This window comes from Giraffa tippelskirchi, chromosome 7, assembly GCF_054371585.1.
Source record: "Giraffa tippelskirchi isolate mGirTip1 chromosome 7, T2T-mGirTip1v1.2.pri, whole genome shotgun sequence".
NCBI classification, from domain to species: domain Eukaryota; kingdom Metazoa; phylum Chordata; class Mammalia; order Artiodactyla; family Giraffidae; genus Giraffa; species Giraffa tippelskirchi.
The window spans coordinates 144712482-144729599 of NC_137281.1; the positions used below are offsets into that span (position 1 = coordinate 144712482).

The 17118-nt window shown below is 42.4% G+C and overlaps 1 protein-coding gene across 6 annotated transcripts in view; it reads left to right on the forward strand.

Annotated features, from left to right (window-relative positions):
* The window catches only part of PSEN1 (presenilin 1), a 64625-nt gene extending 55769 nt beyond the window's left edge, over nt 1-8856 (forward strand). For all 6 annotated transcript variants that reach the window (XM_081508958.1, XM_081508961.1, XM_081508957.1 and 3 more), the window contains 2 exons: nt 6180-6298; nt 7602-8856. In XM_081508958.1, coding sequence (XP_081365084.1) covers nt 6180-6298; nt 7602-7757 — 275 coding nt within the window. In that variant the 3' untranslated portion in view covers nt 7758-8856. The remainder of the gene's footprint in view (nt 1-6179; nt 6299-7601) is intronic.
* Nucleotides 8857-17118: the final 8262 nt, after the last annotated feature.

Consider the following 17118-nt stretch of genomic DNA (forward strand, 5'->3'; position numbering starts at 1 on the left):
TAGGCGTATTGTTACTGTGAACATTTATGTACCTGTCTGTGTGGACATATGTTTTTATTTCTCTTAGGTTTATACCTGCAAATAGAATGCTGGGTCATATGGTAACTCTAACCTTTTGAGGAACTACCAGACGGTTTTCCAAAGTGTCTGCACCATTTTGCATTCCCAGTGGCACTGTTTGTATGTTCCAGTTCTTCACTGACACTTTTTATTATCTGTCCTTTGATTATAATCATTCTAGTGAGTGTAAAGTGGTATCTCATCAGGGTTTTGATTTGCATTTTTCTGATGACTAATAATGTTGAGTATCTTTCTGTGTGCTAAAATTTTTATTTATTTATTTTTGGCTGCGCTGGGTCTTTGTTGCTGCACCTGGGCTTTCTCTAGTTGCAGCGAGCAGGAGTACTCTCTAGTTGCAGTGCACAGACTTCTCATTGCAATGGCTTCTCTTGTTGCGGAGCATGGGCCCAGTTGCCCTACGGCATGTGGAATCCTGCCAGAGCAGGGATCGAACCTGAGTCCTCTGTATTTGTAGGCATATTAACCACCAGGGAAGTCCATCATCTGCATTATTATTTAAAATTTATTTCTATAGCTTTTTTTTTTTTTTCCTTCCCTGAAGAACTTAGTTTCTTTCAGTTAGTTTCTTATAGCACTATTTGGAATCAAATCTTTTTAAGGCTATCATTTGTTTAGCCACTGTGTGTGCCAAGAACTTTTCTGTATTATTTTTAACTCTGATACCAACCTTGTGAAATAGCTCTGTAATCCCCATTTTGTAGCTGAAGAATTTGAGGGTTAAAGAATGAGTTGGGCTCTTTTGCACACTTGAAACTGGTAGAAGTATTCATCATTCTGGGAAGGTTAGCAAGTTAAAGGATAACTGACTCTAATTCAGAGCATTGAATTTCACGGATCATATGGTTTATTTTTTGCACTAAGGAAGACTTCACTCTGGCTTCCACAACTTAAAAAGAAACTCTGGCTACTCAGTAAGATCTTACTAACCAGCACCCCGCTCCTTCCTCACACACATCTGGAGCAGACCCTGCTTCTCAGGGCTCTCAACCCCTATCTTCCAAAAGTAACTCAGTCAACAAAGCTTTAAGACCAGGATCAAACTTCAGTTGGCAATAGTTGCTTAACAACCAGAAAGGTAAAAGCAAGTTGTAAAGCTTAATGGGTTACTGTTGAGCCTCAAGTCAAAGAGTATTTTTGAATCCATAGCGTTGAAAAGAACTTGAAAAGTTAAAAATAATGTTTGACAATAGAAAACCTAGGACCTCTGCATTTCTGTATAAGTTTTAGAAATCAGCTTGTTAATTTCTGTAAACTGATCCTAAAATTTCTTTGGAAATGTAAAGAACTTAGAATATCCAAAACAATTTTGAAAGGAGAAGAAAAAAGGTAGTAGACTTAAGCAATCTGATTTCAATCAAAGCTTACTCTAAAACCATAGTAATCAAGACAGGCACACGGATAGGCATATAAATCAATTAAACAAAACTGAGAGTCCAGAAGTAAACCTTTATATTTATGGTCAATGATTTTTTTTTTTTATAAATTTATTTATTTTAGTTGGGGGCTAATTACTTTACAATATTGTAATAGTTTATGCCATACATTGACATGAATCAGCCATGGGTTTACATGTGTTCCCCTTCCTGGACCCCCCACCCACCTCCCTCCCCATCCCATCCCTCTGGGTCATCCCATTGCCCCGGCCCTGAGCCCTTGTCTCATGCATCGAACATGGAATGGTGTTCTGTTTCACATATGATAATATACATGTTTTTTTTACAAAGGTGCTAAAATAATTCAGTGGCAAAGGAATATAATCTTTTCAACACAATCAAAAGTTAACCCAAAACGTGTCATAAACTGAAATGTAAATAGTAAAACTATAAAACTTCTAGAAGAAAACATAGAAAAACTTCATGACCTTGGGTTGGGCAAAGAGTTCCTTAATACAACAGTGTTACATAGAAGAAAAAAATTGATAGTTTGGACCTTGTCAAAATTTAAAACTTCAAATAGTACCATTTAGAGAAGAAATATTTAGGGAATTCCCTGGCAATGGTTAGAGCTCTGTGCTTTCACTGCTGAGGATGAGGGTTCGATCCCTGATTAAGGAATTGCGATCCCACAAGCCACATGGCACAGCCTAAAAAGAGAGAGAGAAGAGGTATATATATACACATGTTTATACCACTATTCACAGTGACCATGAGATGGAAGCAACCTAAGCATCCACTGACAGATGAATGGATAAATAAAATGTCGTGCATACATACAATGAGGTGTTCAACTTCAAAAAGAAAGGAAAATCTAACACATGCTGCAGTGTGGATGATCCAAGGCATTATGCTGAGTGAAATAAGCCAGTCACAGTAAGATGAATACTGTATGATTCCACTTAAATGAAGTACCTCTAGTAGACTCAGAGATGGAGAGTGGAATGGTGGTTTCCAGGGTCTGGAGGGAGAGAAGAAGAAGGAGTTACTTAACGGGTACAGAGTTTCACTTCTGCAAAATGAAGAGTTCTTTGGGTGGATGGTGGTGATGGGAGCACAACAGTGTGAACATACTTAATGCCACTGAACTGTGTATTTAACCACATTTTTTTTTTTAAAAAGGTAGTGTTAACAGAAGCAAAAGGGGACTTCCCTAGTGGTTAACAATCCGAGGACACAGGTTCGATCCCTGGTCCAGAAAGATCCCACTTGCTGAGTGCTGCAACTACTGAAGCCTGCACTCCTAGAACCTGTGCTCCGCAGCAAGAGAAGGCACCACAACGAGGAGCCCTACAGTGAAGAGTAGCCCTGCCTTTTCGCACTAGAGAAGGCCTGCGTGCAACAACGAAGACCCAGCACAGCCAAAAATAAATTTTTAAAAAGTTAAAAATTGGGGGGCCTTCTGGTGGTCCAGTGGCCAAGACTCCATGCTCCTAGTGCACAGGGGCCAAGTTCGATCCCTGGCCGGGGAACTAGATCCCATGTGCTCCGACTAAGACCTGGCAAAGCCAAATAAAAATAAGAATTTTTTTTTTTAATTAAAATTTTTTATAAAAAGGAAAAAGAGCCACATACTGAGAGAAAATATTTTCAAATCCTGTTAAAGAATTTGTAGTTAGGATATAAAGAGAATTCTTACAACTCAATAATAGGAAGATATTTTAAAAATAGGGTAATACTTTTAATAAACATTTCCTCAGAGGAGAAATATAATGGCTAATAAACACATGAAAAGATTCTCAACATCATGATTCAGAATGGCTTTAATCAAAAAAACAGCAATACCAAGTGCTGGTGAGGACTGAAGAAATCGGAAGCGTTGTCCACTGCTGGTGGGAATGCACAGATACAGCCGTCTTAGAGAACAACTTGGCAGCTTGTCAAAAGGCTAAACATTAATTTACCGTATAACCCAGAATGGAGAAGGCAGTGGCACCCCACTCCAGTACTCTTGCCTGGAAAATCCCATGGACGGAGGAGCCTGGTAGGCTACAGTCCATGGGGTCGCTAAGAGTCGGACACGACTGCGCAACTTCACTTTCACTTTTCCCTTTCGTGCACTGGAGAAGGAAATGACAACCCACTCCAGTATTCTTGCCTGGAGAATCCCGGGGACGGCGGAGCCTGGTGGGCTGCCATCTATGGGGTCGCACAGAGTCAGACATGACTGAAGCGACTTAGCAGCAGCAGCAGCAGCATAACCCAGAAGATCCACTGCTAGGAATCTCCCCAATGGGAATGAAAGCAATCTGCCCACACAAAGATGTGTACACTGGTGTCCATAGCAGCATTATTCATAATAGCCAAAAACTGAACACAATCTAAATGTCCATCAACTGGTAATGGATAAACAAAATATAGTATATCCATACAATGACAAGCTATTCATCAGTGAAAAGGAACAAACTATAGATACATGCCAAAATCATGGATAAACCTCAAAAATATTATGTTAATACAGATGGCCAACAAGCACATGAAAAGATGTTCAACATCACTCATTATTAGAGAAATGCACATCAAAACTACAATGAAGTTTCACTTCACACCAGTCAGAATGACCATCATCAAAAAGTCTACAAATAATAAATTCTGGAGGGGATATGGAGAAAAGGGAACCTTCCTGAACTGTTGGTGGGAATGTAAATTGTTGCAGCCACTATGTAAGAATAGTATGGAGATTCCTTAAAAAACTGGAGTTACCGTATGATTCTGCAGCCCTACTCCTGGACATATATCTGGAAAAAGACAAAAACTCTAATTTAAAAAAGATACATATACCCATATGTTCATAGCAGCACTATTTACAGTAGTCAAGACATGGAAGCAACCTAAATGTCCATTGACAGGTGAATGTATAAAGAAGATGTGGTACGCTTATACATGATGGAATACTATTCAGCCATAGAAAAGAATGAAATAATGCCATTTGCAGCAACTTGGATGGACCTAGAGATTATCATACTAAGTGAAGTAAGTCAGAGAATGATAAATATCATGTGATATCACTTATATGTGAAATCTAAAAAAATGATACGAATGGGCTTACTAACAGAACAGAAATAGACTCACAGACATAGAAAACAAACTTGATTAGCAAAGGGGAACCTGTGGGTTGGGGGATAATTTAGGAGTTTGGGGTTAATAGATACATAGTATTTTTTTTTTGATACATAGTATTATATATAAAATAGGTAAACAACAAGAACCTACTATATAGCACAGGAAACTATATTCAGGATCTTGTAATAACCTGTAATGGAACATAATCTGAATATATATATATATATATACACACACTGTATATATATATATATATATATAAATGAATCACCTTGTACACCTGAAACTAACACAACATTGTACATCAGTTCAGTTCAGTTGCTCAGTCGTGTCCAACTCTGCAGCCCCATGGACTGCAGCATGCCAGGCTTTTCTGTCCATCACCAACTCCCGGAGCTTGCTCAAACTCATGTTCATTGAGTCAGTGATGCCATCCAACCATCTCATCTTCTGTCACCCCCTTCTCCTCCTGCCTTCAATCTTTCCCAGCATCAGGGTCTCTTCCAATGAGTCAGTTCTTCACATTAGGTGGCCAAAGTATTGCAGCTTCAGCATCAATCCTTCCAGTGAGTATTCAGGGTTGATTTCCTTTAGGATTGACTGATTTGATCTCCTTGCAGTCCAAAGGACTCTAAAGAGTCTTTTTAACACCACAGTTCAAAAGCATCAGTTCTTCAGTGCTCAGCTTTCTTTATGGTCCAGCTCTCACATCTGTTTCCATACATGACTAATGGAAAAACCATAGCTTTGACTAGACAGACCTTTGTCGGCAAAGTAATGTCTCTGCTTTTTAATATGCTGTCTAGGTTGGTCATAGCTTTTCTCCCAAGAAGCAAGCATTTTTAAATTTCACAGCTACATTCACCATTTGTAGTGATTTTGGAGCCCAAGAAAATAAAGTCTGTCACTGTTTCCATTGTTTCCCCATCTATTTGCTATGAAGTGATGGGACCGGATGCCATGATCTTGATTTTTTTAATGTCACTATACTTCAGTTTTTAAAAATTATATTAAATGAAAGAAGCCAGTTACAAAAAAGCTTCATATTATGAGTCCATTTCTATGCAGTGTCTAGAAAAGTCAGATTTATAGAGTTAGAAAGCAGATCAGTTGCTTAAGGCTTGAAACACAAGTATCTAAGTGGAGTGATGGAAATGTGGTAGATTATGGTGATGGTTGCACAACTCCAAATTTTTTACAGTCATTGAATTGGTGCATTTTATGAAATAATTTATACCTCAGTGAAACTGTTTTTCAAATAAAAGGAGATGATACCTATCTCATAGGGGTTCTTGTGAGGATTTATTAGAACAAGTGCCAGGTATAAACTAGGCAACAATAGATGACAATTATTATTTACTGTCATTATTTTTATATATAACAGCAGCATCTACTGTTAAGACCCCAGAGTCAGCCCTATAGCATCTGAACCTCCTGTTACAGAAAACCAAAAAAAAGGGAAAACCTAATTAAAGCCTAACTTTGTACAATATCATTTACTGACTTCACATTCAGTATGGGATGGGGAGGGGGCACATTTTTAAATTGTGAAGTCATAGCAAAGAGTGACAAACTTTTATATTCATAATCTTTCTGTTTTAGGGGGAGTAAAACTTGGATTAGGAGATTTCATTTTCTACAGTGTTCTCGTTGGTAAAGCTTCTGCAACAGCCAGTGGAGACTGGAACACAACCATAGCCTGTTTTGTAGCCATATTAATTGTAAGTATACATTGATTAAAACCTGTTAGAACTCCTTATCTCAAAACTCGGGTTAAAAGGCAGTTCTTTTAACCCCAGCTCAGCTGAGTGTTCCAATCACCTGGGGAGCTTTTTAAAAACACAAATAATTGGACCTCACCTGAATAGTTTCTCCACGTGGCCACACATTGAAATCACCTGGGAGCTTTTAAAACAGTGCTTCTCTGCCCTGAGATATTATTTAATTTGTTTTAATTGTGTATTTTTTTTAAGTTCCCCCAGGAAATTATGGTAAGCACCTCTGACTAGGAACCACTGCTTCAAGCCTGGCAGCATAAATAATTATATAGAGAATTAGATCAGTCTTAAAGGGGTAAGCAGTTCCCCTGTGCGTTTGGTGGCAGTTTTGCATTTAATGCCACAGCCTGCAGCATACAGTGTCCTTTGGGCAGGCAATATGAGGCAAGAAAAGCTAACACAGTGCCTGATCACACATAGATTTTGTTTATAGAGTCACAGTGTGAGCCTGGAGCTTTCAGAACTGTGATTTTAAGTAATTCATAAGATATTTCTTACTGTTGTTTTTGCTGGAGGTGTGATGTCTCATGTATATATATATATATATGAGTGAAGTTGGATGAGAGGTTAGATAAGAGCCTTTACTTACGTATTTATTTTGTGATTTTATTTGTGATTTATCTTGGTCATATGACCAGTTAGAATTTTCATTTATTTCTCTTTTGAGGTTAGTTCTCTGGATGTGTTTTAGTGTCTCAGTTAACTAGGGTAAAAAAAAATGGGCTGTATTATATAGCTGCTCTGTGTTTACAAGAAAACACTATACACTTTATAAACAAACATTTGTTGGTTTATTCCATGAGCACCTCTTTGCCCCCAGACAGTGTAAAGAATGTTCTTCACCTCTGGGATTTTTAGCTAGCCAAACTAAACCTACAGTAGCCAAGTCAATATTTTAGATAGAAATTTCAGTATTGTTAATTTGTTTTTAAAAATCATTTTGCTTATTTTCAGATTCTATTCCCTACCTAGAATTAGGGGATGAAACATCAATAATATATGGATAATAATCTCTGTTGTGAAGAAAAATAAATGTTTCCAGAGTCAATGAAAAAACTTTTGTTCTAAAATTTAACCTCAAAAAAAAAAAATAAAATAAAATAAAATAAAATAAAATAAAATTTAACCTCAAAGGATCGTATATTCAGTTAACTAAATTAAGACCAAGATTTGTGATTGAGTTGATCTGCACAGAATACTTGCATAATTATGTCTGCATTTGTGTCTTTTTCCTCCTTCTCCACAGGGTTTGTGCCTTACATTATTGCTCCTCGCCATTTTCAAGAAAGCATTACCAGCTCTTCCAATCTCTATCACCTTTGGGCTTGTTTTCTACTTTGCCACAGATTATCTTGTTCAGCCGTTTATGGACCAGTTAGCATTCCATCAGTTTTATATCTAGCATATTTACAGTTAGAATCTCATGGATTTTTCTCCTTTGACTATAATAAAATCTGGGGAGGACAAAGGTGATTTTCCGGTGTCCACATCTAACAAAGTCAAGATTCCCAGCTGGACTTTTTGCAGCTTCCTTCCAAGTCTTCCTGACCACCTGCACTATTGGGCGTTGGAAGGAGGTTTCTACAGAAAACGGTTTTGAACACGTCATTGTGGTGAACTAAGTCCCTCAATGCAGAAACTACCAGATTTGAGGGACAAGGACAAGGCAAAGCCATGGGCCAAAACGTTGCTGTGCTCCCACCAGCAGGTTGACCCGTGGTCACAGGTGGACTTTACCAACGCTGCAGACTCTCAGGACTACCATTACCAGGAGGTTAAATGAAATGGTTTAAACCAAACAGGACTCTTCATCTTAAGCTACATATTGAAAATCAACCTAATAAATCTGGATTGAATTCTGAACCTTTCCAGGAGATACCATGAGGAGAGCAGGCACCAGCAGCAAAATGGAAAGATGGGAAGGGACTCAAACTTCAGACTTTTTGCTGCAGACTTACCATTTTTAAATAAGACTTTTTTTCACCTGAGTCAAGTCAGAGGTATAGGTTGATTTTGACACTTCTTCTCAAGCACTGAAGCTCATTACTATCTGTGGCTGCCATTTCTTCCCAAGGCCAGTCTGAACTTATTTGAGGTTGCTTTATCTTAGAAGTCTTAACCTCAGGTTCAAATTCAGTAATTTCTGGAAATAATGGTAGTATAACTCAACGATTCCCTATCACCCTTAGGTAAATTCTGGATTCTCCACCAAATTCCTAATTTGTAGGCATATTGGGAGGTTCACTTGCCCCCAGGTGCCTCCCTCCTTCCCTCTCTCTCCCTTTACTCCCCTCACGAGCACTTCTCCTGAACGGTGAATAAGACAGCCCTGTTGTGGTAGCAGATGGTCCAGTTGTTCTAGGATTTGCTCTTTGTGTGGTTTAAAGAATGTGTCATGAATCAGTGCTCTCAGCCCTGCTGTCATAATTTCTTCAATAGCAAAATACAGTGTGTGCCCAAAGACGGTAGAATTAAAGAAGAGTAAAATTGCTCGTGAAGCACTTTTCTGTCCTGGTTTTTTCCTTTCTTTCTTTTTTTTTTAAACTACAACCCATTGTCTCTTGACGGTAGGTCAGAATTTGAGCCAATAGCCAAAAGCCAGTGGTTTATAAAGTTTAAGACTCAGTTGTACCTGTACAAAGCTTGGAGAACGCTGTTATTTCACTTGGTGAGCTGAGGAAGAACAAGGGTCTGGAGGAGAACCAGCTGCCAAGAGAAGAGAGGAGAGGCCCCCGGCAGCCAGTGGGACAAGATGAGGTCATGTCCTGTGAAGGAGAGGCTCCGAGCGATTCCTCAAGAAACTCACAACGGGTGTTGTGTATTTTCCCTTCCGTGTTACCTTTTGTTTCAATGTACCTCTGTGAGAACTGGGCCTCAGAGTTCAGCCCCTGAGCAATTCAGTTGGACAATGAATAGAAATGGAGTCACCGCCTGTGGGCACATGGCACCTGTGGATGAAGCTTTGCCAGGCACACCCCTTCTCTTACCACAGCCAGCCCTCAGCCATGGTGACCACACCTGTTCTCTTACACAGCCAGCCCTCAGCCATGGTGACCACACCCCTTCCCCAACCACAGCCAGCCCTCAGCCATGGTGACCACACCTCTTCTCTTACCACAGCCAGTGCTCAGCCATGGTGACCACACCTCTTACCACAGCCAGCCCTCAGCCATGGTGACCACACCCCTTCTCTTACTACAGTCAGCCCTCAGCCATGGTGACCACACCCCTTCCCCAACCACAGCCAGCCCTCAGCCATGGTGACCACACCTCTTCTCTTACCACAGCCAGTGCTCAGCCATGGTGACCACACCTCTTACCACAGCCAGCCCTCAGCCATGGTGACCACACCTGTTCTCTTACCACAGCCAGCCCTCAGCCATGGTGACCACACCCCTTCTCTTACTACAGTCAGCCCTCAGCCATGGTGACCACACCCCTTCTCCAACCACAGCCAGCCCTCAGCCATGGTGACCACACCCCTTCTCTTACCACAGTCAGCGCTCAGCCATGGTGACCACACCTCTTCTTTTACTACAGCCAGCCCTCAGCCATGGTGACCACACCCCTTCTCTTACCACAGTCAGCCGTTAGCCATAGTGACCATACTGTGAGCATTTGTGTGGAACGTGGTTTCCCCATGAGGCTGAAGAGAGGCCAACTCTCCCTCAGCTTCCTACTGCTTTCTCTCCAGCTCTCATTTGATCTGCTTTGGGTTCTCCGTGGAGTTTAGAGGATTTGTTTTCTGTCATGGAATATTTCTTCTAAGAAATTCACTTTAGGAGTAATGTGCTGGTACTACCCTGTGTGTAAAAACTGGCTCCTGGGCTGTGAGAACTGTAGGGAAAATTACAGCTCTGCCAAGAAAGTTGGGGCTCGAGAGTAGGTTTTGTCATCTCTCTTTTTTCCTTTAGCCCCCTTTCCCCAAGATGCCATTTTTCTCCTCAGATATGTGGCAACATGGATATTCTCTTCTAGGAAGACACACAATTCAACAAGCTACAGGAGAGCCACCTGAACTCCGGTATGGGACTTGAAGCAGTCTTGAAGGGAGCCCTGAGTAGTTGATTTGTGCAAGGCTCCCAAATGTGCTATACCTTTCATGAAGGGTTTACCTTTGAAGAGGATGTGTGTGTGTGATTGTGTTCAGATCCCTCCTGTGAGTTACTGGCCTATGTAGAAAGATTGCAGTGGACCTGTCACTCTCTGCAAGACAGAGCCACATCTCAGCATAGAACAACATCTTATTTCTTCTAATTGCCAGTCTTAGACACAGAACTTTTCCTTTGAACCTTCTTCTTAAAGTCAAGTCAGTTATTTCTGCAATATCAAAATGCTAGTCTTCCACCATGAAAAATAGATTGTCACCAGAGAAAACAGCAATTCCACTGAGGATGTGCCCTCATACAGGGGCGAGGGGTGGCTGTGGAGCCAGAACCATTGACAAAGCATGACCAGCCCAGCTGACCTGCTTTATGAGAGGGGGAGGGGAGTAGGAGGAATGGCACCCACTGATGTCTGCATCTGACTGGCCTGCACAGAGTGTTTACATACAGAATCTTGCCATAAACCAGCCTGTGGAAATTCCAACCATATTTGGAGGATTTGTAGAGCTTTTTTTCAAAGAAGAAGTGCTTGCTGCTCTGTTTCTGATTTCTCACCAGGTAAGCGTGTAGTCCTTGGATCACAACACATTATAAATGACTAAACTTTGATCAGAAAAGGGATCTTTCCAAGCAACGTGGAAGAAAATCACAAGTCAACAATTTATTGATTGCACTACAGAAGCAACAACTGACGAGGTGATGTTTTTACTTTTAAATTCCTGGATCTTCATTTTTTCAAGTGTTCCTTGGTTTTAAAAACCTTCCTTATGTTACAGACAGATAACATGTTTAGTCCTTGGCTTTTACTTGGCCTCAGCAGACTTTATATACGTAGTTTTAATCATAATTTGCAGAAGGTAAGACAGAAGTTAAACCACCACGTAAGATCTCGCAGGGTCAGACATCTCAAGGAAGCCTCTGATACTGACCCCTAGGGCCTGGCCTTTTGTATTCACCTGTTTATGATCTAGCCCTAAAGAAAATGAGCTCAGAAACCACTCAGAAGGGTTTTGTTCGATATCTTCCCTGTTCCTGGCGTAGCGCTGGAGTCTAAGGAAGCAAAAATGACCCAAATGTATCCTCAGTGTAGCTGCAGTCTCTTGTTTTCTGGTGAACACCATTTTAGCTTCTCTAAAATACTGTCTACTTGTCAAAACCCTTTTTCATGATTACTGTTATTGAGGGCTTAAAAATTGACGTTACAGAGGGGACCTGATTCTTCCAGAAACCAGTCTTTTCAGTAAAGTATGCCTTTTTGTCTAAATTTGCTTTTGGATAGTATAAAAAACTGTCTGATCTGTTGTTTTCAACATCAAGGGTGTCCTGAACACGGGAGTTTGGGAAAAGACCTGATTTTAAAAGTCCCCAGACACAGGAGACTTAAAAACAATGGTTTCAGCTCTTCACAACCCTCGTTGAAGTTGCAGAGCAAGGTGTCCCCACCAGACCACCGTAGTGCTCACGTTCCGGGTCGTCTGGATGGCATTGTCAGAGCTGCCCTCTCTGCACGGAACACGTCAGATCTGTGCATTGAAGGTCATCTGCCTGGTGTGGAAGTGAACTCCCCTCTTGAATGTCAAAGCCATTTCCCGGGACCTCTGACAGCTTTAGCATCTCCCTGAGGAAGTAGTTGGGTCCACCATGGACCCTGAAATCTGGTGTTAGCACTTCAGTCTGGCCTATGTAGCAGGAAAGACTTCCCAGGAGGCAGTTTTCCTTTAAAAACAAGTAAGCATTGCAACCAGACAGCTTCCTAGTCAGCTGTGTAGAGCAGTGCATACAGGACTGTCGTGTTCCCCGTGCAGTCGAGGCGCTGGGTGTGAGTTTCTGTGGGATCATTGACCCTCACGTGTTCATTGCCTGGCTTCTGCTTCTCCAGACAATGCTTTGTACACGATTCAGACTGACTGTGAATACATCTTTTTTAAGTAAGATGATTTCAAATTCTTGGTAAGATATAATTTTGATAGATGATTGCAGATTTTCCTGTTATTTATCAAATTAATAAAGACCGCATGAGTCCAGGTGTGCTCGTCTTCTTATATGAAAGTACTATCACGTGTAACTGTGAGAACTTCAGCCATTATCAGGAAATAAGCACATGCATTGTTTCCATCCTTCACTCATAAGTAAGTCATACGGACTATAGCAGGCCACACCTTGGAAGGGTACTATATTATATCTATTTATAAGAAGTCTTAATTATTTTTAACACGTTTCTGAAAAATATTTTTTCTAGAAAACATCTAACAATGTAAAGACTGACAAGATAACTTACAGGATGTATGTTGTACAGTGCAGAGATTTTATAATCCAGAGGATTATCTTTAAAAAATTATTACCTAGGTCACATGATGGAAAAAAACAACGTTACTTTTATTGACCTGGTATAGCATATGTTGACCTGGTAAAGCCTTTTGTTTCTAAACAGTGAATTCCTTACAGAATATTTGGAATTACTGGTCAAAACTAAGTTTGTGGCAGAAAAAAGAGCCTATTGTCTTCAGAAGAAGCAGAGAAGGGGTGGATGAGTTCCTGAGTAACATTGGCCAAGGGCATCAAAGAGGAAGTAAGGTGTTCTTACCCTCCTATGGGAGTCAAGCATCACTTGCGTTTCTAAATCTCATAGGCAGCGTCACTAAAGTCTGCCAGAGAAGCATCATGATTTGTCCTCACAGCTGAGAAGTATCTGATTCTTAGGGCCCCTGACAATGGTGCTCTTGCTGAAAAGGAAGAATCCCCCCAGCACATTAAGAAGCAGGAGTAATGAGGCTGGATTTCCTGCATCACTAGGTAAGTACTACAGCTTTTTGTGGCCCTACCCCTCTCCCTGGTAATTCTCCTGTGTGCCAAAGTCGGGGGAGACTCTGCCCACCAGTACTTAGGATCTGGTTAAAAGTGAAATGGTAGCATGCTTGAGTATAAGCAAGCACAATATTAACTTACTACATGGTCTGAATGGGAATGCAGGGTAAAGGAGGGATCCACGAAAGACGGGGGTTAAGGGCAAAGTTTTCTCTAGCAACATAACATTTGAACCAAGTTTGGGAAGAATCTGAATTGGCAAGAAGACAGAGCATACACTGAAAACAAAATCAGGAAGAACGTGGGAGATACCCGAGGATAACTGGATTTTGAATTTAGGTGTTGGTTTCCCACAGGGAAACCTCATTTGCTAACTAAATCTGTTTCCGTATTTACTTAAACTATACCTCCTTCATTAAATGACTTGTAGAAACTGTGGAGGATAATGACTGACCTACCACAGGGACCTTTCAACAACAGAGCCTCTTGTTCTTGACAGAAATTGATTCTCTTACGTGGGCTGGCCCTTCCGTGCCTGCTATGCTGGGTGCTCTAAAGGCGGGAGACATAAGAGCCTCAGAAACCAGGTTTATAGGAGTCTTTAATTCTGAGGCGAGAAGGTGACATACTCTTGCTGCCTCAGTTTGTCTTTTTTTTTTTTTCCTTCTAAAACTGTTTTCATTCTGTGGTAACCCAAGGTCAATTCCTTTTGCAAAAGGAAAGGATTTTGTTACCCTTTTACCATAGAACACCACAAGGTGAACCGAGGGTAAAATCGGGATTACATTTGTTTTCTTGTGTAGCAGAGCTAGTCAAGAACCACTAAATTCCAAGATACACATACAGGGATGATTTAAAAGTAGAAACAACACTAGCAGCTAGATAACTATATTCATACTGTACCTGAATACCTGAATTTAAGGGAATGTCTTAAGGGTTGGTACATCATCTCCCGACATGGTTATCACGTCTGTCAAGGAAACTGAAGAGAGATTTTTTCTTTGAACTTTTATCTTGAGCTTAGATTTTCAGAGATTTTGTCCACCAAGAACTGAATAACTCATTAGGAAATAATTTGTTTTTCTGTCTACTCACTGGATCTATGTACATCTGCCATAAGATACCGTAAATATTTAATGAGATGACTGAGTTTTAACTTGAGTGAGCCAGATAAATGTGAATGTGTGATTCCTTCAGATTTTCTGAGATGTTGAAAATGACCTCCATGCCACCTTCTGCCATTGTGGTATCTCCTTGGGAAGTCTTGTTTCTGAGACCCCCTAACCCAGCCTCCCTGCCTCTTTCCCTCCCAGTTCAGGGGTCCTCTCTGGAATAGTCCAGCAAGAAGGTCATCCAGTTTGAAAAGGTCATCAGGCTTGAGTAACATTCCAGTGGGAAAGAAAGGGCATTTTTATCCTGGGTAACCTGCACTGGGGTCTGAGGGCAAGGTCTGAAGGCTCCAGGAGGGTGTCTGCTTTCACCCTGATTTCCTCCATGTCTGTGCTCTCTCTAAGGCAGGACTGGGAGAGCTGGGCTAGGCTTCACTTTTGTTAATGTGGCTACTTTGCCTTCTTGGGTTACTTCCCTGGCATTTGGAGCTGTGTTCCATGGCAGTTTATTAAGGCCTCCAGCCTTTGTGGGAACCTCTGGTGGCTCAGACAGTAAAGAATCTGCCCACAATGCAAGAGACCCAGATTCGATCCCTGGGTTGGGAAGATCCCCTTGGAGAAGGGAATGGCTACCTACTCTAGTATTCTTGCCTTGGAAAATTCCATGGACAGAGGAGCCTGAGGGGCTACAGTCCATGGGATCACAAAGAGTGGTGCACAACTGAGTGACTAACATTTTCACTTTTCACTTGCACAGTGCAGCCAGCCATCCTAGGGGTTAATGTGCTATCAGTGGCCTCACCCCTTTGACTCTGGTGATGTAGGATCCTGCCCTCTAAGCCAGGACACCCCTTTGGTGTCCAGTGGACCCATGGCAGTGAGCCCAGAGCGGCCCACCCTCAGGAGCGACAGGGACCCGGTTCCTCTCACTGTCCCATCGTTCTTTGGAGAATTCTTTCTAACCAACAAGAATTAGAATTCCCCCTTTCCTTGCTTGTGCAATAGAGTCATGACTTAAACCAGTAAATAATAAAGTCATAGACTTGTTACAAGTGATTATGCAACTTTTGTCATTAAAGAAATGATTCACCAAGGCAAACCAAGTGTTTGTTAATTGCTGCATAAATTGATTTCCGTTTTCAATTCAGATGTATTGGCGAACGTTTCCGTGAGGGAAGGCAGGTGATCTGGCCCAGAGTGGCCCTGTCCCGTTTGGAACTCACCAGGGACCAGGCCTGGGAGCTGGCTCTGCCAAGCTGGGGGCCGAGTGGAGTGGCCAGCGGCCATCTGGGCCCCCTCCCATCGGCCCCTGGGTGCTTGGAAGGCGCTGCCTATCTTCCTGGCCGCACTCCAGCCTTCTGGCAGGAGAGGCCTGGCCTCCCCCTCAGAGGGCCCCAGCTCCTGCCCCCGGGACTGGAGACAAGTCTGGCCTCATCTCCCCACTGGGAGCTCAGCCAGCCCAGCTGTTTTCCCGCAGCCCCTCCCTAATCAACCGCCTCTGCCCAGCCAGTTTCTCATAAGACAAGCCCCTTGCTCCCAGACTGTGTTGCTCCAGGATTCTGTCTCTGGCTGGTGGGGGGCCAGGACCTGCTTCTTTCTTCCATCTCCCTGAGGGCTGACGTTCCTGTGGCCCACCCCAGTCTCCCCAACACCCTCCTTTGTTCTTCTCAGAGCAGACAGCCTTTGTCTGCAGACTGGCTCTCTGGACAGGGAAGCCGGCAGAGGAAACTGTCTCGTGCACCCTGATGCCTCTGAGCAAACCAATGTGGGCACCTTTACTTGGACTGCAGAGGTGTGCCTTCCAGCCGCTCAAACCCTCCCACTCCCCAGGTAAGGGGACAGGCTGGCCGAGGTGGTAAGAGGGAGCTGAGTGCGTGCATTCACCCACCCATCTGGGGCTCCTAGAAATGACTCAATAAACGTTTGCTGAGTAAGTGAAGTAATGGGTGGATTAGGGGTCCACAGGAGGGGATTTCCACGCAGGATGATACATAAACAAGGCGCATGTGTGGGAATGTGTTTTAAGTAAGAACAAACATGAACCACTTTTGCCCTTGTTTATAAGGCTGTGCTGGAGATTCTGAAGCCTGAGGTCAGTTGGCCTTATCCGCTTAGAAGACCCAGTATTTATAAATAGGTGGTCGGGTTGAATCCAAACAGGATTCTTTCCCCAGGGCACATTTGTGACATCTTGAGAAACGTATGGGTTTCTCCTCGGTCACTTTTTACCGCATTGAATGCAGGAGGAATAAAGGACAGTGTGGTTCTTGATACTTCTTCTTACCCCTCACTTAACACACAAAAAAAGCCCCAGAGAAGCGTACTTGCCCCATAAAACCAATGTCCATGGAGCATTTACTATTGACGTGCCCAGACCCTCCACAGAGCCCATCCCAAGCATCGTCTCGGGCCTCCTCATCTCACCAGTGAGTAGGGTTATCCTCATTTCGCAGGTGAGAGAGTGGAAACTTCGAGAAGATGAGTAACGGTCACAGACACACACAGCCACAAAGTGGGAGAGGCTGCCCCAGGTCTGGCGCCAAGGCCTATGCTTCTTACCTCCAGAACGAGGGCACTGTGAACTGGAGTACTGCTCTGGGCCTCTGGTTTCTCTTCTGTAAAATGCAGGCAAGTTTTCTCAAATTTTCTAACTAAAGTTGCTCAAGCAACAGAGGATCATGAGAGACCCTGCAGGTCTAGGGCACAGTCCAGAGTGGCAGCCACAGGCAGCAATGTCTCCAGA